Below are 24,255 nucleotides of genomic sequence, written 5' to 3' on the forward strand. Positions count from 1 at the left end.
CTCTCCATAGATTGCTTAGAAGGGAGAAAACACTGCTTATCAGTGCACAAACATCACTAGTGTGTAGACTTCAAAGATGTGAATGTCATTTCAGAAAAAGAAAGGCCGAGGAAGCATTCCAGATTAAAAGATAAAAGAGACATGACATTGCAACACAATGTATGATTCTTGACTGGATCATGTACTGGAGGGGAAAAAAATACTAGAAAGGACATAATTGGGACAAGCGACAACACTTGGAATACGGATTGTCAATTTGATAAAAGTACTGTATCAGTACTTTAAAATTTTTATCAGTACTATTAAATTTCCTGAATTTGATAATTGTACTATGGCTATATAAGAGAATGTCCTTGCTCTCTGAGAACACATACTGAAGTATCTGGACTAAAGGGGACATGATAAGTGTGACCTATTCGCAAATAGTTCAGAAAAAAATACATAATACAGTGTATTTACATATACAGAGAGAGCAGTGGGATCCTTGAAGAAGCATTAGGATTACCCGATAACTTGCTAGAAATACAAATTCTTGGGCCACACCCCAAACCTAGTAAAATCAGCTGTCTGGGAGTGGGTCTAGTAGTCTATTTTAACAAGCTCTCCAGGAGATTCTGATGCACACAAAGTTTGAACACCATTGATACGGAGAGAATGATAAAACAAATGTGGTAAAATGTTAAAATGTAATGAAATGTTCAATTGGTAAATCTGGGGAGACAGTATATGGGTTTTCTGTATTATTATTGAAACTCTTCTGTTGAGTTTCAAATTGTTTCAAAGTAAAAATAACAACAACTAAAAGATTACCCTGGGGTAATCTGTGTACAGATGTGGAGAGGAATAGAACTTGGAGGTAAGATTAATCACAGTAACCTACACAGGAAGTAATGGGATTCTGAACTAATGTTGCTGCAGCTCCAGTGTAGATAGAGTGAGGAGTAGGGTGTTTGCATGGCCTTCAAACAACAAATCTTCTTGGAGAAAACATGGGCACCAAACCTACTAACCTGAATAGGAGAGTCCGGCAATCGCTATAAAGAGGTCTTCTTCAGAAAAGCTTTCAGGGAGCATGAGAAAAGCAGCAGTCACAGCACTCTTTAGATTTTTATCAAGGGCTGACCTAAGAGTGACATTCTCATTCATTGCTATGATTTTCACCTGAAATAAAAAGCAGAACATTCAGAAGAAAAATTCCAGAAGTATATTACTCAAGCTATGGGTTTATCCACCTAATGAAACTGTCCCAAATTAGTCCTGAAGATCTTGCAATATTAAGCCAGTTGACACAAAATAATTATTATTCTAATATGCAATCCTAGAATCTCATTTTATGCCAAAATCAGAGAAATCATGACACAGGAAAGAAAACAAGTATTTCTGTTACGTGAATAAAACTCTCAATGGGTTTTAAAAAAGAAGTTAAAGTCTATAGCCATGCCACCCTGAACAAGCCTGATCCTGTGGGTTTCTGAAGCTAAGCAGGGTTAGGCCTGGTTAGTACTTGGATGGGAGACCACCTATGAAGACCAGGTGCTGTAGGCAGAAAAAATAAGGGATTGTAAACTGATAAGTTTTTGCAATCTGTGAGGTCAACCAAGGGTTGCCTCACCTAAAAAAAATAAAAATAAAATAATAAAATAATAAATATAAAGAAGTCAGTAGAAATGGAATAAATATCCTTTGGAAATTTAATGTTTTATAATCTCATTATTCTTCACTTAATTTAATGGTGGACAAAGGCAGTTTACTTTATATAGAACTCATCTCTTCTGTAACACATAGATAACCTGAGTAGTTCATGCTCTATTTTGAACTGATTTCGAACTTGACTAAGGAAAAGGGAATGAAAATTAGCTACAAAAGAAAGAACATGGGTTTTGGGTATAGTATGGCTCAAGTCCAGGTATTTACTAGCTTTGTGAATTTGGGCAATTACTTAACTTCTTATCCATAAAACGGGAATAGACATGCATCAATGAATTGTTACAAAGATTAAATAAGATAATAAATGTAAAATCCCTAATAACTAGTGAATGCCTTGATCAATAAAAAGAATTTTTCTCCTGAATAAACAACAAAGCTGCTCTCTTTGATTTTCTCCAAATTCATGAAAAATGAAAATTACCCTAGTCTGTTTGGAGATTCTTAGTTTTAATGACTGCACTATAGTTGAGAATGTATTTGAGTCCAAGCTCTCTTACTAGCTCTGTGACTATGGGCATGATTCCTTATCAGTAAAGCAGGGTTAATAACAGAATCAAGCTCATATGGTTGCTGGGGAGACTAAATAAGATATTACATATGAATCCTTAGCTGAAGTGAGCTTTCTTATGTGTATTTCTTGGGGCAACTGTAAGAGTTTCTCTAAGCCAGAGGTTCTTACCTTTAGCAAGAATCACCTGGAGGGCTTGTTAAACTACTTACTAGACCCATCCCCTTGAGTTTTTCTGTTCAGTAAGCCTTGGTAAGCCCTGAAACTGTACATTTCTAAGAAGTTCCCGGGCAATGTTGATGCTGCTGGTCCAGGGACCACAATTTGAGAACCACTGTTTTAAGGAATATACTTAGAAGTAGAATTGCCAAATTGCTCTCGGAGTAGTTGTGCCAATTTACATTCCTGCCCTACACTTTTTAAAACATCATGCCATTTCTGACTAATTTTCTAAACAAAGGTCCAGAATTCCCTAATAACTCCATAAATCTGAAATGTATCCACTATCTCTAAACCATTCAGTGCTGTCACCAAATTTCCTCCTATTCTAGAAAAAAGGGCTTAAGTTGGACAATTTCTGACAAAATTAAGACACATACACTATAAGAAATTGCATATTAAAATTTTAATAAAATTTTATTAGCAAGGAAAGAGAATGATGTATATATCAAAGTATAGTTTCTTTTTTAAAAATTATATAAGGCAATATTATAAAACATAACTATTTTACAAATTAGGCTTAAGAACCTAATTCTATCTCTTAACTTTGGTCTCTACTTTTTATCTAAGGGAATATTTATAACATAAAAACCTCTCATATGGTAGGTAAGCCACTTTTTTCACTACTACTACCTCCTCCCTTATAATTACAAGGACTTAATAGCCCTTAATTAAGCCTTTCAGCACTTGGGTGATTTAGCATTATTGCAATCATCTGCAGAAAGTAAAACCAAGGAGCAGCCCAGTAGCATGAGCTCAAGGTTGCATAATGAGTCGATGGCAAAATATGGGTAACACCCTATGCCTGGCAAATCCAGCTCTAAATATTTTGAATTATTCTCATACATTCATTTAGGGATCTGCTCTGATTAATTTTTCTTTTCTCAAAAGATGATTAAAACAAATGTCAAGGTCCTATAATAACTTCCATAGTTACTCCTTGAAAACCTTTCCCGAACCTTGTATTCCAAATAGAATCATTGATCTAGGAGATAACCTCCCCATTTTACTAATGGGGAAACAGGCCCAGACAATTAGGATTTTCTGAGAAGTAGTGGCACACTGAATGAGAACTTTGGTCCCTGATTCATCCAGAGCTCTTTCCACAACTCTGTGAAGCCTCTTTACTTCCAAATTCTTTTTCTTTATCATCATTCACCAAGTCCTGCTCAATAATTCCTTGCCCCCCTCCTTTTTTTGGTAGATTTTACTAAAACTCCATGAAAACAGAAGCTATTTGGAGATGCTACAAATCAAAGATGCAAAGAAAAGAGTACATTTGGGGAAATTTTCCTATTCAACGAAATATCACTTGTTCTCCAAGAAAGTTGTTCTACTTAGATTGTAAAAAAGCAGTCTGTTTGCTGTTTAAGGTTAAGAGAGTGTAAATAAAAGCATCCTTACTCAAAGAAAAAAATGTCAATTCAGAAGACAATACTACTGTGCTGATCTGGTTCTCCAGTGTAAGGTGAACGAGGAACTTGTCTCAGCAGCACTGTTATTTGTTGTCTAGAGTGAAAAGCCCAATGAACTCTTGGGACACTGCCAGAGAGGCCTGGGATAAAAAGAAAGCCCTCAGATTTGTGAATAGCTGTTTGTATCTTACTGGGAATGCCCTGACCTGAACCGCATAGATAGCATTGGCACTACTGCCAAGGAGAAAATCTTTACTGAGGAAGGGCCAAGGCTTGAAGGGACTTTCAAAAGCCCAACTTCAGAGATTTGTGAGTACCTTTCAAGATAGAAAAGAAAAAAAGAAAAAAAAGACGTCACGTGTGGTCTCCTCTATAACCCAGGCACATAGAGACAGTACTTGAATTGCAAAGAGTGAAATTTTATGGTCACAAAGAACATAGCCCTACCTAGTGTTTAAATACTCAACCATTAACCAAATGACACTTCCTGCAGAAGTTTTCCATTCCAAATGACCAGAAAGTCTAATTTTTCTAAATGGTCATTGCCTGAGGACCTAGAACAGACACTGAACATTCGAGCTGGATGAAACCTTATTACTGACCTGTTGGACTGTGGGCTCTTCCAGGACAAGCAATGTGGTGTTATTTTTTTATTCCTTTCGCATAGACAGAAAAGAAACTTAGTTGTCAATAAGTAAGTGAATGGCTCAATCTTTGCACTTCAAAGGCTAGAGGCACAAAGATTTGCTCACAACTGAGCAGACCGAGACTATTAAGCCAGGTTTTCCAACTCCTGGTCAGAGATCTTACATAGTGCTGCGATTTTTCTAATCATAAAAAGTAAACCAATAAAATTACAATATGGTGATGGTTGCAAAACTGAACATATACTAAAAACCATTGAACTGTTCACTTTAAATGGTTGAATTGTATAGTATGTGAATTATATCTCAATGAAGCTATTATTTTTTAAAAGCTACATTATTAGCAAATATATTGCAATGAATACATTAAAATAAACTAAAATCTTCTTAACAAGGTGGCAAAATATCATTGTATGTCAATGCAAATACTTTAAAAATTCAAGCCAAATTATCTACACACTAAAAAACAATATGAAATACAAAATTCCAAACATGTTAAATAAATTAGGAAAATGACTATTATTCATATTAAAGTTCTTTTGACTTAAGCCAGGTTTTCCAACTCCTGGTCAGAGATCTTTCATAGCGCTGCGATTTTTCTAATCATAAAAAGTAAATCAATAAAATTACAATATGGTGATGGTTGCAAAACTGAAAATATACTAAAAACCACTGAACTGTTCACTTTGAATGGTTGAGTTGGACTTGAAAAGGACTTGCCACAAGCCTTTATTAAATACTTAAATTTCATGAAAAATGACTTGGTAAATGACTTGGAAAATGAGTTGGTAAATGACTCAGAAACTCAAGGCTGCACTAAAAATAAATATGGGTTATCTTCTCAATTAGAGGTAAGCTAATGGTAAAGTATGAGAGAAATTTAATTTACGCTTAACTTTTTGCAGAAATGTCTATCCTTTATATATTTTTTTGATTAATAAACTTTATTTTTAGAACAGTTTTAGATTCACAGCAAAATTAAATGGAGAGTACAGAGAGTTCCCACAAGCCCTTTATATTTTAAAGATAAAATTGCTAGTGATTGAGAAATTCTATTCTATTTCCAATATGGAAGATACTTTTAGAGCTTTAGACAATAAAATTTAATGTAACTCTTTCTTTTAAAACACACAAAAACCAAGAATTCACACTCATAGTCTCGCAATTCTTTCAATTAAGACATTCACTCATTATTTTTTGTCCAAAATGCTAACACTTTCATCAGATTTGTTCGTTTGATTAATATTTGCTGCCACCTAGAGGTAAAAATAGTTTATTTAAAGATAGTTATCACTGAGAATTCTGATTACCAGTGATTTCCACTAGAGAGAAACGGTCCAAGAGTGGGTGGAAGAGTTAATTTATCTATTTATCATTTTTTATTTTCTTTTTAGCATGTGTAATAGTCAATACTTTCAAATGATTTTTAAGATAGCCTAATTTTCTTGTCTATAAGTTTAATAAGCCTGAGGGATAGTCACTGTTATCAATAACATTTTCTTCTCCAAGTTACCTGAGAAATGCAAATTTGTATGAGTATAGCTGCTACTACTTTTCTTGAATTGCTGTTTTTATTTTATCAGAATATATGACATTGAGATGAAATCTGAGGTCATTTCTTGTGCTTACATTCTGAGATTTCATGGTATTTCGTTTTCTAAAGACTATTTAAAAAACTTTTGAAATAGTCAAAGCAGAGTACACAGAATAATACGTTTTCGTATTCAATATTTCATTTTATCTCAAAATAACTCTGAGGAAGGCAATGACAAAGAGAAGGGAAAGAGCATTTCCCAAGTGTCTATTAAGTGCCAGGCATTTCAGATCCAGCATTTCTCGAACGCCTTTTGAGGTCCGTTCCATCAGCCTTATCCACAGATGAGGATGTTCCAAGGCTCAGGAAGATCAAGTCACTGGTACAGAGTCACATAGCTGAGAGTATCAGAGCTGGGACCCAAGCCCTAGATCTGTCTGATTCTAAAACACCTGTGTTCATTCCAGCATTACCATTCTGCTTCCATTTTTCAACACCTTCATGAAGTAGGCAGGGCAAATATTGTTTCCCCATTCTATAGATAAATTACCTGAAGTTCAGAAAGATGTCAAGTTGCCCAAGTTCATATATATAGCTAATGAGTGGCAGGAATGAATAAGGCCCAAAGCTTCTCATTCCATGTTCATTACTCTTCTCATCAAGCTACATATTCCAAAAAAAAAAAAAAAAACCTTGGAAAGAAAATGAATATTTAAAATTTTTCAATGACATTTATTTGCTCAATTATGAGCTTTACTAGTTATCCTGTTTAGAAATAAGGATTTCATCTACATACATATGAAGTTATTTCAGTGAGCCTGTTTCTGCACTTAAAAAATAAAGTTTTTACTGAAGTAAAAATTACATACAGTATACAAATCTAACAGAAAGAGCTTGACAAATTTTTACATATGGATATATACATGTAACTAGTGCCCTGATCAAGTGTTTCTGGATGTTTTAATGAGCTACACCATTAAATTTTAAGCCCAGACACAAGGCAAGAGAATCTTGACCACCTATAAGTATCAATAGAAATTTTTATAATACCACAATATAAGCTAAGATTGAATAAATCTCTAATTTTTTTGCCATAACTGACAAAGGGGGGAGCGGCCCAGTCACCCTCATGCGAGACATTTGAGAAAAATCTATGTATCCTCTTTTGGAGTCTGAGACTCTCCGACAGCACAAAGAAAATTTTTCCTTGCTGTGAGATTAGTAACTATGACTATTTTGCATAGTTCTTGAACTATGAAAAGACCCCTTCTCAGAAAATAGACTGTAAAAGCTGCAAAAAAGAAGAAACATAATATTTGCAAATACATGACAAAAGTTCAAGTCCTCTCTACTGTTTTCCATTTTTGTTTTCTGTTTCTATTAAAGCACAGGGAGACACCTGCCCTCTACAGCCTCCTCTAGCAGTATCCCAAATGAAGGACACCATGACAGGATTTCAACATTGGCCTGAGAATAATAATAAAGGAAATCAGAATCCATCCCCCTCAAAATGACTACCTGGTTCATTCAACAAGTATTTGCTGAATGCTTACAGTGTGCCAGGCATTGTCCCAGGTACTGCTGGGATATATCAATGGACAAAAAATGCCTCATGGCACTTAAATTTTAGAAGAGAAGGTGATCTAGGTCGAGATGACAGAGGCCCCACTGGGGCACTAGGTGCTTCTGCCATCCTCCCCAGCCCAAATGGACTCTGAGTCTGATTTATCTAGTATCTAGACAACTGAAGAATCTTTAGAGAGAGCAGTAGTAGTGTGAGTAATATCTAGACATGGTATGGCAATAAATTCTGTAGGCAGTGAAAGGAGTCTGACACTTATTTCTATTTCTTGGACTTCCATCTCTTTGCAATCAAAGATCAAAGTAAGATCAGGTTCAGGGAGAAGAGATATCCCTAATTGTGGCAGCCAATAAAACACTCACCGGTTTTTGGAGTCGTCCAGCAATATACAAGTTATTCCAATTGAGGAGATCGTCAATCAAAATACTAGTGCTAATAACTCCATATTTGATAAGCTGGAAAAGAAACAGACATGAGAAAGAACAAAATACCATATTGTTGATTATGTAAATGCAAAATATAAGAAAATAAATTTCTGCCCAGAGTAGTACCTTGATTTCCAAAGCCACTCAAAATGCCTACTTTGTAAAAAACACGTATTTCCACCAAAAATTTTTATAAAAAATTAGTTTTCAAGACTGATTTGTCCCCTCAGATATATGAGGTGAAGTGACGACTATTTTAATGCAGACTCTTGTGATGTTAAAGGCCTAATGGTTCTTAGAGGCTATCTAGTATTGGTCCTCAATGGATTGTAAACAAAAAATTGGTCCTTTACCACAGACAATTTGAGAAATGATAACAAAGTTCCTGGCTCTCATTTAAGAAATAAGAAACTTAAGGCTCAGAGAGAATTAATGATGTGCACAAAATGGCACTATTAGTAACAGAGACAAAACTAAGTCCCTGAATTTTAGTCTGGGCTTCCAATGTTTATTTCATCACAAAGTATAAGACATTTACTTTAATTAAAAGTTTTTACTGACATTCTTTACATGGTGAGATGAATTTCCTTTTCATGATGAACTATTTCAAACACTTTTATAATTACAAAGCAACATGCATATATAAAACCTCTTTATCAGTGCTAAACAAATGGAATTATGGTCAAGCTCATTCAAAAGCAATTTGTACAAACCCTGAATGTAGCTGTTATAAAATACCATTCACTTCAACAAATATCTTTGGACTCACTCTGCTGAACTTCGGTATCCCAACAGCCCTCTCAGGCTGCAAATATCTAAAAAGTAGCTAAAGAATTTTAATTAAAAAGTGCAGTCAATTAGGCATAATTATGCCCAAATATTTGGTTACTGAAGCTTGTAATATTTTTTAAAACTATTAATTAGAGATAGGCTCAGTATAATATTAATTAAGGAGAAAGAACAAAGCTACCTGTTTGGCATGACCTAAGTGGACATGGAAGGTTGTGTATAACGAATAACCTCTTCCTGCCACTCTGGCCACAGCATTGCAGAAGCCCTTCTTGCTGCAGGCACGTAATGGCTGGGAGGTAACAGAAATATCATTGACCTGGAAGTCAGAGGCCTGTCACTAACTAGCTGCATGACCTTATGGAAGTCATTTTCTCTCTCTGAACCTTGGTTTTTCTCATCTGTAAAGCACAGGTGGAGCAGGACTGGACCTTAACCAGAAAGGTAAATATATACAGGGCCCAAAAGCCATGCAGGCATCACCAATAAATCATACCACTCACTCCTGCCAAGTTCAGATAGGTCTTCAAAATCCTTCTCAAGTCAGTACTCCTACCTCTTGCCTCTCAAAGTGCGGTTCACTGATCAGTAGAATCAGCATCGCCCGGGAGCTTGTAAAAAATGCAGAATCTCAGACTCCATTCCAGATCAAATGAATCATAATCTGCATTGCAACAAGATCCTCAGGTGATTCATCCGCACATTCAAGCATGACTGCTCTAAGCAACCAGCAGCACTGAGAAGTGCTGGCACAGCTAGTGGAACCCATTTGTCATCCATAGCCCAGTTTATCTCTAGGAGGCATCTGATTTGTTCCCTTTGGTCCTCTTAGTTTGGGATCCTGCCTAGTCCTTCAGAGCCCTCTTAGAGACTGGACCCCTTCATCCTACCTGGATCTGTGCATCTTACCTGCTCTCTAACACCTCATCGCCAAATTGAACCCACTTGCTGGTACCAAGAGATTCCCACTTGGCACCACGTGCTCCCAACTACCTATGATATCCTCTTCACTTCCAAATTCTTCTTGAGAGTGTCGACCCCTCTGTATAGATAAGATTAATTTTCACCCTGATCTTTATAGGCCTGCCTATTACTCCCACTGACCAAACCACTGGTTCTCAAAGTGTGTTTTCCAGACCAGTGGCATTGGCATCATTTGGAAGCTTCTTAGAAATGCCAATCCTCATTACTAAGAAAGTAAATATCAAAAGTTCTCATCACAAGAAAAATATTGTAACTATGTGTGGCCATGGATATTAACTTATTATGGTAATCATCTCTTAATATGTACATATATCTATGTTATACACCTAAAATTAATACAATGTTACATGATAATTATACCTCAATTTAAAAAATGCAAATCTTCAAACCCCACCCCAGACCTACCGAATCAGAAACTCTGGGGTGGGGCTCAGGAATGTGTATCCAAGAGGTACTATAGGGGATTCTGATGAACACTAAAAATTGAGAATCACTTGGCCAAATGCAAAAAATAAAGACAATCACACTTGACTACCTTCATCTAGCAGAAGCTTACCATTTCTTGACTGCAAAAACATATATATTTAGCTGGTATTCTAATAACAAAGGTTAATAACAACCCAAGTTAAGACAAAGGCCCCAAATCACTTACCTTACCATCGCACATAATCAATGGATTGTAGTAAACTCCAGCGCCATAGTTATTCTGGACAGTGGTGATAACCTTGGCCCCCAAAACTTTTAGGAAAGAGTAATGGTTCCAATTTTTCTTCAAATTCTTTGAATGCCATGCAACAGGGTCATCTACCGTGAATACAAAGTCCAGCATGGCATTCTGGGAGGTGAAGAAAAAGAGAAGGATTTTAGTTTTAATTCCTAGAAAGGTGCCTAGTATGGAAAGCTCTAATATTCTATGCCATTTTGATTAATAAAAGACCTGAGGTTGTCATCAGAAATTTAAGCAAGTCTCTGGAACCAATCTGAACTTTTTTTTTCATCAATACACAGAATAACAGCAATGCTTATTTAATATGTATTGTCATGCCAGCACTTTTCTAAACACTTTATGATATATCCAGTTACTCATTTTATCCTTAAAACAATCCTACAAGGTAGGTACTGTTACTATCCCAATTTTATAGGAAAAGAAAACAAGGCACAAAGTTCATTGCCCAAGAACACAAAGCTAGTGAGTGACAAAGTATGCTTCCAAATTCTGTGTGCTGAACTACTATAATACACTGCCTTTCATCTAAATGTTGCTAAATATGCTCCACTTTTCTTCCAGATGAAATAATCTCATATGGATAAGCTCTATAAACTATTACATAAAGAGAAATATTATTTTAACTCTCACTTATTCACCAACCACTCACAGAGAACATACAATGAGCTCTGATAGGTCCTGGGGTAGTGTACTGGGGAGAATAAACAAATTATCACATAATGGACTTGACAGAGGAATGCAAACTGTATTAATGTCACTCAAATTGTGTCAGAACAGGTCGGTGAAATTCTCCTATAAAATTACATTCTTCAAGAATCTGATAAATCACAGCTTTGAAGAATGTGCAAGAATTAAGCGGGCTTGGTGGAAGTTATTAGATGTGTGGGGAAAGGGAAGGAGTTCTGTTAGAGGAAAACACTCCTGTGAATATGGGAGCTGGCATGTTCTGGGTGCTGCGTTTAGTTTGATATGGCTGGAACAGAATGCAGACAAAGGACTGATGGGAGGTGACATTAGAGAGAAAGGAAGAAATTTTTCTACAGAACTCAATGTGAAGAAATTTTTCTACAGAACTCAATGAAGGAAGAATAAAGGCCAGGAAACCACACAGGAGGCTAACCTCAACATTCCAGGTGAGAAAAGAAAAGGCACAAAGGAGTAGGGACTGATCTGAGAGAGATTTAGGTATTGGAATCTATAAGACTTGTTAACTTGTAGTGAATGATGGTAAAGGAAAAGGAAGGACCTTTTCTCAAAGGGAATTCCACATCTGCTCAAAGGAAAACTTTCCTGGAAAAATACAGAAGTGACCACAGAATCAGGAGGTGAAGGCCTGCTCTGAGTTTCCCATGTGATTCGCAAACCACTGTTGATACATCAGATTTGGGGTGGACATTTTTTTTTAAATTTATGACGAAATTTTTGAAAAATTTATAACTATTAGAAAATTAGCCTATAATAATCTGTAATCTTAAATACTTATAACCTATAACTTCAAGACATCAGCTTAAAGAAAATTATGCTTAAATACTAGTATAGGTGGGAAAGAGCAAATCCAAGCAACAGTATAGATGGCCAGACATTATAGCCGGGTATCTAAATCCAGGAGGCCCTACTGCAATCTGCACACTTCTATTTCCTGTTTATTAAAGATGACAGTGAACTGTTAGGCTGTGCAAGGACTAAAGCAAGTAGAAATCCAGTTCAGAACATACGTGGCACACACAGAGAACACCTCTATCTAGACTTTTGTTCCTTTTGTTAATTCAGCAAAAGCTCTAAAGCCTTGACAGAAGTTAATAACAGCTTCATTTGAAAAGTATTTGCCTGCCACTCTTCTGCTATCTTGAATCTTGTCTCCCCCTTGAAAGCAAACTGTATTTTCCCTTTATTTTCAGAAAAAACCAAAACTACAAGAACTGTACCCCCGCTGCTGTTGTGCTCAACCAGCTTTGAAGAGTACCAATGCCTAGTCCTAAACAGACTCTTGTTAAATGTCCAGAGCATGGGTAATATACTGGCCACCCACGAAATGTTGCTCACAGTTAACGTCAGTTGCTCCTGCTGGGCCTACAACTGTCCCACAGCTTCCTAAAGTCAGGAGGGATTTTGTTTTTTCTCCTACAGCTATAGGCAGTAACTCTCATGCCTGGTGAACCATTAGAATCAACCTAGGAAGGTTTTGAAACTCTTGAAGCCAAGACCTCATCCCAGACCAATTAAAACAGACTCTCCACAGGTGGAACCCAAACATGAGTATTTTTTAGAGCTTCTTAGAAGCTTTCAGCCAAGGCTTGGAACACTGAACTAGTACCTGGCAAATATTTTTTTTTTTTCCTTTTCTTCCACTTTGCCTATGCATAAGTGCATCTCCTGCTCCAAACCAAAGTAGACTCCTATTTACCCTTCAAATCTCAGCTTAACACGTTCAAACAGTTTGTATTTTGCTAGTTGATACGTGGAGTGCGCAGGGCACATAGGCAGCTAGCTGTAGGGCTCTGGAGAGATGGTAGGCAAAAGGGAACTCGTGAAAACAGGCCGATTCTCGGCGTGGGGCTGGCCCCAGGCCGGGCTCACCTTCTGGTTTGAACTGGGCCCCGCCTGGCGGTACACCCCAGAGCCGTAGGCGAAAGCCAGGCTCAGCTCCTCGGGAAAGTGAGACAGGATCTTGCGGAAGGCCACTCCCGAGCTCTGCAGCGCCTGCAGCGCCATAGGGTCGAGGCTCAGAGATACGGACCCCTGGCGGAGCAGGGCAGAGGACAGCGTGGCAGGGAATGGGTACCGGGGCAGATGGTTAAAGGTGGGGACATAGAAGTCCGGGACCAGCCCGAAAACGAGAAGGCTGGGGCCAGAGGGGGAGAACTGAAGGGACCGGCAAGGACTAAGGTGACGGTCACACCGGGGAACCACCAGTTCCGGCCACGCCTCTCAAAGGCATACGGGTTCCCAAGGCGCAAGAGAAGGCGCTCGCTCGAGTGTAGGACGTGAAGACTTCGCTGAGACCTCCTCGTGGTCGGAGGAGCGTTCTGCAGGCTGGCGGCCAGGGACTGTGACTCAACATATGGGTGGGGGGTCAGCTAATTGAACTTTTTTCGAGCCTTGAGAATCCGTTTTTGTTCTCGCCTCAAGCCGCGTTTTAATAAATGACTATAAAATCATGCATGTGTATTGGAGAAAAAATTTTTAATCAGTCGAAATTCACATAACATAAAATTGTACATGTTCTGTACACTTCAGTGGCATTTAGCACATTCACAATGTTGTGCTATCATCATCTCTATCCAGCTCCAAAATGTAGATTTTCAAGGTTTAGGAAAACACAAGTAGAATTACAATCACGCCCAATTCCACCACCCACAGATTATCACTGTTAAGATTTGGCTGTGATATTATTCGATTAAAGCCCTTTTCAAGTCTGATGATAGGTATGAAAGCGCTCCATAAATGGTAAAGGACTCACCAATATTCTCTGATATTTGTATTTAATTTTAAGGATGAAAAAGAGTTTCTGCCCCTTTACTCTGGGGATTGGTTTCACAAAAGGGCACATTAAATGTTTCCTGGGAGGAAATGGGACCCCAGGTGAGAACCCAGCTCTTTATGTATAATGAGATAAACTTGCTGAAGATCACAGGGCCATTCAGGGTGTAATTTGACTTCTAGGACAGAGACTTTTCAGATACCCTTACCTTCTTCCCTACGTACACTGCCTGTCACAAATAACAGAGGTAGTAATAGCTAGATCTGGGTAATATTAATGTATTTCACATGCAATTTTCATTGAGTCTCCTCTGCTACCCTGTGGGAGGAGGTTATCACTTCTATTTTAGGGATGAAGAAGTTAAGTCTTAGAGAAAGCCATGTGCTTAGGATCAGAACTGCCTGGGGCATAACAGAGCTAAAAACCAGGTTTGGCTCCATGTCCTATGATTCTACTCTGTCCTTGAAGAGTTTTAAGCAGAGACCTGCCAGCCTCAAATGTTAGCCTGGACTGGGGTGGGGAAAGAAGGGGCAGGAAGATGAGTTAGGACGCTGTTACCATAGTTTCACCATGAACGAAAGAGGCTGGCCTGAAGTGATAGAGGCATTAATGAGATTAATTCAATTTGAAAAATTATTATTTGAATTCAAACCCTGGACCTGGCACTGAGATAAGTGCTGAGGATTCGAAGTGACTAGAACAGGGCCACTGTCTTGCAGGAGCCCAGGGTCTACAGAGGAGACAGACAAGCAAACCCAGAATATAATGCACAGTATGAAGCTGGATATCCAGTGCCCTGCAGGACCTTCGATGAGGGCGTGCTAATTAGTTCTGTGTGTGCTAGCGACCAAGGCAGGTTAGTTGGCCTAGGGAAGTACTCTGTCCCCTCCAGGTGGCATGAGAAACAAGCCAAGGCCCAGAGACACGATAGATGGCCTTGGGCTGTACCCTCCCCTCCAGAATTAGGCTTTGGAGTCTTTCCCTTGTCCTTTGTTTAGCTTTGGCTAATCATAACATCATTATATTACCCATACAGCAAGTATGTCTCCATCACCACCCCCAAGAAAACAAAAGCCCATAATTCAGACAGCTCAGAGCAACACTTTTCTCTTAAGTGTGTACTTTTGCTTTAATGAAACTTGCACTTTCCTGTTTGCTGTTTGTCATGTCCTTGTATTCTTTCTGGTGGCGTAAAGAACCTGGTCACAGGAGATCCAGGCCAGGGTCCCCCTTTGGACTCTCGCATCATGAGAGACTAGAGGAGGTTTCGCAGTGATGGTATTTGAGCCAGGCTTTCAAGGATGAGTAGGTGTTTATCAGGCAGGAGTTAGGTGGGAGAGATTCTACGAAGGAAGAACTGATAGAACATGGTGACAATAACAACAGGTGATATTTGTTTCTTTACTATTTCCAAGCACCTTCTATACTTATCTCTTTTCATCATTCAAAAAGACCCCATGAGGCAGCTTCTCTGAGTATCATTTTTCACATGAAGACACAGAAGGCCTAAAAGGAGAAGTAAATTTCCCAAAGTCACACGTTTAGGGAATTTGAACCCACAGCTCCTGAATTCCAAAGGCCAAGCCCTTTACCAACTTGTTTTAGTGCCTGCTAAAACAGGCAGCTTGTGAGGCAAGAGAAAGAAGTGGAAAATCAACTGGTTCTACTCCATTAGCCAAGGACAAAGAACAGTAGCAGCAGCCGAGACCAGGATAAGGGCAGCAGGAGGGAGACAGAGTGAATCTCAGCCTCTCTATGTGAGCACAGTCATTCTGGTTCATTCTGACTAAATGTCACCCTTGCCCAATTGCCAGAATCTGAAATGCATTCACTGTGCAATTACACTGAAACCTTTTACTCAAAGACAGTGAATAAATCTCTGCCAGCCATATCACTTTTTTTTTCTTCCTTCCCTCTAGGTAATAATTCAACCTTATTGTTGTTTTTTCTCCCTCTCTTTGGAAAAGTAATCCATGCTCATAAAAATGTAAATACTACCACCCCCCAGAGATAGCCACTGATGATCTTTGGTACATATTCTTCCAGATGTTTTTCTATGACTATATTATCATTAAAAACATTTTTAATGGAGTCATGGAATAGCAACTAGTTTACAATTTGCTTTCTTTTTTTTTTTTAACTACCCCATCAAGGACATATTTCCATGTCATAAGATACAGATCTATCTCATTCTATTTATTATTAGCAGAAAATTTTTCTAAAATATGTATATACTATCATTTGTTTAAACCTTTTCATATTGATAGATACCGAGTACTTCTATTTTTCATGCATGCAAATAATGCTACAGTGAATATTCTTGTATATAGACTTTTGCGTACATGTGCAAGTATTGCTATAAAGTCAATTCCTAGAAGTGGAATTGCTGAGTCGAAGTGTCAGCACATTGCTAATATACCCTAGAAAAGATTATGCCAATTTGCAGTACCAATGGGGTTCGGTCCTTGATATAAAAATTCTGCAGTTTCTCCATTTTTCAGTCTTACAGGCTTTCACAGCTAATTATCAATCATTTTTACAAACACTTTCCTTCCTGATAATGCAAAATCACCAGCTGGAAAGTTCCATCACATTCCTGTGTGTATTTTGCCTCTCCAGGAAGAGGCAGAAGCAGTGTATCAGAGAACACATTTGTATTCTCTGGCAGAAAACTCCCCACTCCTAGCAGTTCATCCGCTCCCTTTTAAATTACCATGGCTTGTGAAGTTAGAGGCTATTAAAAAACCCCAATGTTCTATATAATCGCTTTAGGGTTCTGTTGGAACTCTCATACCAATGAAGAGAGCCATTTAAAAGTACAGATAAATGCCACTTGATTTGAGTAAATGTGGGTCCTCATTTTTCTGATTCATCCAGCTGCTGGCTTTGTGTTTCTTAACAACGACTTTGTCATGCTAGGTTTCACTAGGAGGATGCTGACCTATTTCGTTTTTTAAAAAGCCCTGTAAAAATCTCTATAACTTTTATGTCTCTGTTTTTCTTCTAATCAATGTTTGGGGGAAAAAATCCAAGCTCTGTGGTTCTTACAATTAGCTATGTATTCAACTTATCTGCTGATGCAGGTGAAGGAGAGGGGTCTTAAGCTCCATCTTGTCAGAGGAGGGTCGCTTCGTTGCACCTGTCCGTTTCTAGCTGATTGATGTGTCATAACTTGGCTAGGCTGAGAGCATCTTTAATATCTCTTTAGTCTCTGAAGTATCACCCAGGTTTGAATCTGAGCCCCAGAAGTTAATAGCTGTTTGATCTTGGTCAACACAACTGAAACTCTGTTTCTTCTTTTCCTTGTTTATAGAATGTGCAGAGTAATAACAGTTTATTTTATGGGATTGCTGGGATAGTAAATGAAATAGTATCAAGAAAGTACATAGAATGGTGCCTGACCTAGAGTTAGCTCTCAATAAATGTTTTCCATCTTGTTGAATTCTTAAGAGACCATGTACAAGAAGAATTTAAAAGCATAATTATACTTAAATCTTTATGGCATTCAGCATTTTACACAAAGCACTTTTCCAGACATGATTTTATTTAATGCTTAAAACAAATCCTGGGAAATGAGTGGATATTATTCCAATTTTACAAGGGATAAACCGAAACATGAAAAAATGAAGTGAGTTGCCTGAAGTCACAGGGCTATTGGCAGCCCTGCCAATACAGTCTCCAAGTTTAATCCTTTTCATCTTGTACCATAGAAACAACACAAATCGTTCGTTCTCCCGTTGAAATCTTCCTCATCCTTTAGTTCTAGCTCAAATATCACCTCTTGCCAATCGGAAATAATTTTTCTGTCCTCTCTGCCCACATAACCCTTTGTTTATAGCCCTTCAGCTCTTGTCTTAAATATTAGCTACATCCATCAGCTACATATAGAAAGCTTGAGACTCTCTGAGGTGTTTGAGGGACCATATCTCACTTATTTTCTACCTTTTAGGGCCAAACACAGTGCCTGAAGCAAAATTTCTGCAATTGGGAATGGCATAGGCTGGTGACAAAAAATCAACACGTATACAAAGCAATTATAGTAAAAGAGAGATGACGTCTGCACCACGGTTGTGGTAAGACAGCTCTTTAGTTTTCCTGAGAAAGCTCCCTGGGTGGGGGTTGATATTTGGGCTAGTTCTTGAAAGATGACCAGATCATTAGATAGGAAAGAGTAGTGAAAACCTTCATAAGAGAAAGAATAGCCTCTATACCAGGTCTTAGAATTCTTTGTCTGGAAGGATACTGTGTTTTTCAATGGAGTTCTGGAAGACCACACACTCTTAACACCAAAGAAATGAATGGATAATGTAGAATTTCAGGGAACAGAGTGGGCATCTCATCTAAATGGCAGTATAATATCATAGTTAAAAGTGTAAACTCCGGCTTCAGACTTCCTAGTTTGAATCTGGGCTCAACTGTTGAGTTTTGTGAGTTCTTTATATGTTCTGGGTACAAGTCCTTTGTCAGATATGTGATTTGCAAATACTTTCTCCTACTCTAGTTAATCTTTTCATTCTCTTGACAATGTCTGTAATAGAGCAAAAGCTTTAATTTTCATTGAGTCCAATTTATCAACAGGGGATAAACTTTCCTTTTAAGGATCATGCTTTTGTGTCATGCCTCAAGTCTTTGCCTAACCCTAGAACATAAAGATTTTTCTTCTTAAAACGCTATAATTTTAAGTTTTACAATTAGGCCTATAATCCATTTTGAATTAATTTCTGTATAGGTTGTACAGTTTTAAGTCAAGGTTCATTTTTTTACATATGGATATATAATTTTCCTACTACAATTTGTTGAAAAAATTGTGTTTCTTCATTGAATTGTCTTTGCACTTTTGTGAAAAATCAATTTGTTGTATTTCTGGACTCTATTCTGTTCCATTTTTCTATATGTCCATTCCTCCTCTAGTGCTACGTTATCTTGATTAATGAAGATTTATAATGTCCTACAATTGGGTAGTGTAATTCCTTAAATTTTATTCCTCTTTTTCAAAATTGTCTTGCATTCTAGTTTTTTTGCCTTTTCTTATGTCTATATTTGCAAATATTCCATTGGGATTTTACTGGAATTATGTAAAATCTATAGATCAATATGGGAAGAATTTACTGTGTTGGGTTTTCTGATCCATGAACATAGTATGTCAGTTTCTCCATTATTTAGATTTCTTTTGTAGTTTCTTTCTTTCAACACTTTAAATATTTTCTGCCTCTTAGCCAGAAAGATAGAATTTATTTATTTTGCTCTGCTGCTCACTTCCAATAAGTACACCTGCACCTGGGGTCAAGAAAGAGAAAAATAAACATTGCCTCACTGTTCTGGGACTATATCTTCTCTAAACAGAGAGGAACTTTTCCCTTTCTCAGAGTATTAGGCTCCTACGAGTTCCTGTTGCCACTGCTGTTACTGCCGCTGGCACACGATTGCTTGGGGACTAATGCAGGACAACTTAGAAGAGAAAAAAAAATCCCTAAGGGTTTCTTCCCACTTTCCCTGAGCACCAGGACATCCTTATCCTGCTCCTAGAGCTTTAACTAGAGAACTTCTCTCTGTCCATGTGAATGTCCACTTCTGGGTTGGGGTTGTGTTGAGTACGGGCTAGGAGACATTGGAGTAAAAAAAAAGTGGTAACACTATTTCAGTTTAGTGGTACTTTGAATTAGTTTGCTTTCCTAATTTAACTGCTAGTATTGGCTTTTCAGAGACCTCCAAGCATCATGCATAGGCTTTATATCAGCATTCAGTGGGTAAAAGAGGGTAAGATGTTTATCTTACCCAGAACAAAAAATACTCTGATATTATTTAGATGATGAAACTTAGGCCTTGATAGATTAAAGAAACATCTTTAAAGTTACAGAGAAAGTGATGAAGCAAGAATTTAAAACCAAATCTTTATGAATTCAATCTATAAAATCTGTATGTTAAATTTTTTTTAAAAGCCAGATTTACTGAGATATAATTCAATTACTGTTAAAGTCACCCTTTTAAGTGCATGGTTCAATGAGTTTTGACAAGTACATTTTTGTGTAACCAACACTGTAATCAATATATAGAATATTTCCATCACTCTGAAAAGTTCTGTTATACTATTGTTAGTTAATCTTCTACTCATATCCCCAGCTGTTGGAAGCCACTCATATGATTTCTGTCTCTAGAGTTTCACCTTTTGAAAATGTCGTATAATGCTATATAATAGAATCATATAGAATGTAGGCTTTTGTCTCCTAGCATTAATGGTTTTGAAATTTATCCATGTCGTGTGTGTATGAAGTCCTATGATTGAGATCTGATCAATGGGAGGCAAGAAGGGTGATATAATCCTCTTTCAGGCCTTAAAAATCTCTCATGCACTTTCGCTGGACTCTTTCTGTTGGGCAGTACACTTGATGTGGGTACAATATAGAGAAAGGCTATCAAAACTGCATTGGATTGAGATGTGAGGAAGAAATTAACTTTTATGGTGTTCAGCTATTGAGATTTGGGGGTTATTTCTTAGTGAAACATGGCATAACCTATTCTGATCAATACAATAGGGCAGTGATTTTCAAAACATGGTCCTCAAACCAGCAGGTTTGGCACTGCCTGGGACCTTGTTAGATGTAAATTCTCTGGTCCCCACCCCAGGCCTATTGAAATAAACTATCTAGGGGGCAGAACCCAGCACTCTGAGCTTTAATAAGCTCCCCAGGTAACTTTGATGCACGCTGCAGTGTGAGAACCCTAACTTAGGGAATCCACAGTGTCAGGAATGGCTCTCTGCTCTTCTCAGCTGCCATGTTCCTCCTCTCCTTCCCCAGTTGCTGATCTCAATTCCAGCTGTCATAGAACCTGAAGGAACTACTGCTTTAACTGATGACATTTTTGCCTGCCACAGGTACCTGTGCCTATTCAAGTGTGGCATCCTTTCTTTTTCAGCGGTAGGTGATACAGTCCATACACAAATTGCTATGCCTTTTGTGGGCTTCAAAGGACTTCTCCAGTTAGCCTCCATGGTGACAGTCCTCTCCCCTGTACCAGTAGCAGCTATTACATAAGCAGCTTGTAACTGTCCCTCTCTCCTCTGTAAAAATAATAACTAATAACCTTCAAGTCCACTCTGAAGTCCTATAATTCCAGTCTGCAGAAAAGACAGGAGTCTGATAGTTTTTATTACTCTGGGCAGGCTTTTGAAAAGTAAAAGAATAATTTTATTAGGTTTTTATTTGGATATATTGAAAGTAACCAAGGGATCTTTTAAAATTACATTTGGAGTCCACAGAGGTCCGGAGACTCCTAGCTGGGAGTAGGACTGATATAGTCCTATTCACCTCATTTTAAAGATGAAACCACAAGGTCCAGGGAGGTGCATGGGCCTCCCAGTGCTTCCAAATTTAGTATCAGTGACTTTAATAGTGTTTTGACCTGTAATGATTCACATGCTTTTTTCTTTTTAAACAAAATAGTAAGCTTAGGCCAGAGTAAACTTTTTTTTTTTTTATTGTAGTAAGTACATATAACATAGAATTTACCATTTTAACTATTTTGAAGTGTACAGTTCAGTGGCATTAAGTACATTCACACTTGCACAACTGCCACCACCATCCATCTTCAAAACTTTTTCATTATCCCCAACTAAAATTCTGTACCTATTAAAAATAATACCTCATTCCCCTCTAGCCCCTGGAAACCGCCATTCTACTTTCTGTATCTATGAATTTGACTACTCTAAGTACCTTACATAATTGAAATCAATATTTGTCCTTTAGTGATTGGATTTTTTCAACTTAGCATAATGTCCTCGAGTTTCATCCATGTTGAAGCATGTGTCAGAATGTCCTTTTTAAAGGCTGAGTAATATTCCATTACATGTATAGATCACATTGTTTTTATCCATTCATCTGTCAATGGACACTTGGATTGCTTCCTTCCACCTTCTGGCCATTGTGAGTAATGTTACTATAAACACAGGTGTGCAAATATTTGTTCGAGTCCCTACTTTCAATTCTTTTGGGTATATGCCCAGAGATGGAGTTGCTGGATCATATAATAATTCCATGATTAATTTTTGGGGGAGCTGCCATACTTATCTCCCTTTTTGATTATAGGCATCCTAGTGGGTGTGAAATGGTACCTCATTGTGATTTTGATTTACATTTCACTAATGGGATTTTTTAAAAAATTTTATCCAGAATTTTCTTCTAAGAGTTTTATAATTTTAGGTCTTACATTTAGGTCTTTGGTCCATTTTGAGTTAATTTGTGTATATGATGAGGTAGAGCGCTATTCCTTTGCATGTACATATCCAGCTGTCCCAGTACCATTTGTTAGAAAGACTATTCATTTTTCAATGAATTATCTTGGCATCCTTGTCAAAAATCAATTGACCCTAGATGTAGAAGTTTAATTCTGGATCATCAATTTTATTTCATCGACCTATGTGTGTTTCCTTATGCTAATATCATTGTGTCTTGATTACTGTAGCTTTGTCTATTCTAGATCCCTTAAATTTTCATATAAATTTTAGAATTGACTTTTCAGCTTCTGCAAAAAAAAAAAAAAAAAGCCAACTCGTGTTTTGATAGGAATTTCACTGAATCTATAGATCAATTTGGGGAGTCCTGACTATTTCATAGAATCTAGTTTATGTTGTGGTTGAGGGAAATACAGAGAGAATAAAGGCTACCCTGAGTCTCAGAGGTGATTCCTAAAAGGGGTTTGAAGCACAAATAGAAGTTAGCTAGGAGAAAGGCAGAGGGAGATGAGAGCATTCAAAAACGCTGAATAAGCTACTACAGAGTCTGGTGTGTGTGTGTTGGGGGGGGTGAGGAGAGAGAGGAGGGAGATACAGAGACAGCATGTGATTGGTAGATGAGGGACCCAGAAAAAGATGAAGAACAGAGAGACAGACCAGGACTGGTGACGCGAGAGACGGAAGAGAATAGAGAGAGAGAGAGAGAGAGAGAGAGAGAGAGAGAGAGAGAGAGAGAGAGAGAGAGATTTAAGGGGGTAGTGAGAAAGAGAAAGAGAGAGAGAGAGATGGGAGAGAACTAGAAGAGAGGTAAGACAGAGAGAGACAGAGATAGAGATTGAAAGAGATATTGAGATTGAAAGAGAGAATGGGGTTGGGAGACGAATCATTAAGGAAATATAAGTAACTCAGTTCTGTGGAGAAAGTGAAATAAGTGCTGAGAGATGAGTCTGGAAAAATAGCAAAAACTGGAATATTAAGGACTTCTTAAAGCAGACTAAGTCATTTTCTTGTTTTCAGGAAAATACAGAGAGAATCTCTTTATTACCTTGTTTCCAATGCCCCCACTCTAACAGGGGGAGAGTGGCACTTTAGGTTTCTAGTTAACAGTGTCACTTCAGACCTTGTGTTCGACAGTTCTCAAAATATTTCTGTATTCACCTTTCCCCAGAGAACAGTTACCAGAGTAAATGGCTGCAGGTCCCTTTAGGGAAAGACCAGGGGATCATTATTGTGTATATTAGCTATGTTGTTGCATGGGTTCTTCCTCCAAGGGACCTGGTCTCCTATTTAGTCAGTGAATGTTAAGTCCAAAAACTGCCTCATGTCTAGAACTGGGCGAGAGATCAGGCTGTTTCTTAAGACAACTGTCCTAAGTCTCCAGATCACCTCTCCTTGGTTTCCTCTGATGACACAAGCTGCCCATCTATTTTGCCCTGGGACGTTGTGTACTATTAACTAGCTCTGTGAGTCAGAACCCTGGGCTGCCACTCCAGCCCTGCTGTTCACTGTGATAATTGCATCACCTGCCTTTTGGCAATTAAGTACCACCACCTGGACGCTATTTTGGGGTCCTGTCTTCTTCACTGCTGTCAATGAGCCTAGCTCTTACTAGTTTTTCCTACTGTCAGTCCTGGTTTCGAAGGAAAGCTATCGATTACCCAATTTTTTACTCATTTTTTTTCAGTCTTGGTAGACACTGTAGCTGCTAGGCCTTCCTATGGAACACAATCTTCTGGTGGGTCTTTTGGTCTGTCACAGTCTATGCACTCCCCTGAGCATTTTATACTTTCTTCCATGTCATCTATGGCAATTGTAATTTCACTTAGCATGGGCCATCACTTTTCCCATGCTTTTAGAAACCATCCTAAGAAAGAGTTTGCATCATCTACTGGAGTTTTATGTTGGTGTGTAATCTCTGTATCTTGGGAAAGTACTTTAAAATAAATCCACTTTCCAGAATCCAATCTTGTGTTCTTGATCATAAGCCCCCTTACTCAAACATCATCAAAT

General features: G+C 38.0%; 1 protein-coding gene and 1 pseudogene across 4 annotated transcripts in view; one reads left to right on the forward strand and one right to left on the reverse strand.

The window, feature by feature from the left end:
* Positions 1–13,447, reverse strand: part of TAMM41 (TAM41 mitochondrial translocator assembly and maintenance homolog) — a 45,229-nt gene extending 31,782 nt beyond the window's left edge. For 2 of the 4 annotated variants that reach the window (XM_036219316.1, XM_016125410.2), the window contains exons 1-4: positions 13,112–13,447; positions 10,460–10,642; positions 7,972–8,064; positions 1,011–1,161 (exon numbers count right to left, since the gene is read on the reverse strand). In XM_036219316.1, coding sequence (XP_036075209.1) covers positions 1,011–1,161; positions 7,972–8,064; positions 10,460–10,642; positions 13,112–13,246 — 562 coding nt within the window. In that variant the 5' untranslated portion in view covers positions 13,247–13,447. Of the gene's footprint in view, positions 1–1,010; positions 1,162–6,577; positions 6,668–7,971; positions 8,065–9,379; positions 9,488–10,459; positions 10,643–13,111 lie in introns of those variants that run through there. The other 2 variants (XM_016125411.2, XM_016125412.2) reach the window with 2 other exon arrangements.
* On the forward strand, positions 1,428–1,545 carry LOC118601922 (annotated as a pseudogene).
* Positions 13,448–24,255: the final 10,808 nt, after the last annotated feature.

The sequence above is a fragment of the Rousettus aegyptiacus genome, unplaced genomic scaffold, assembly GCF_014176215.1.
Source record: "Rousettus aegyptiacus isolate mRouAeg1 unplaced genomic scaffold, mRouAeg1.p scaffold_m13_p_4, whole genome shotgun sequence".
Taxonomy (NCBI): domain Eukaryota; kingdom Metazoa; phylum Chordata; class Mammalia; order Chiroptera; family Pteropodidae; genus Rousettus; species Rousettus aegyptiacus.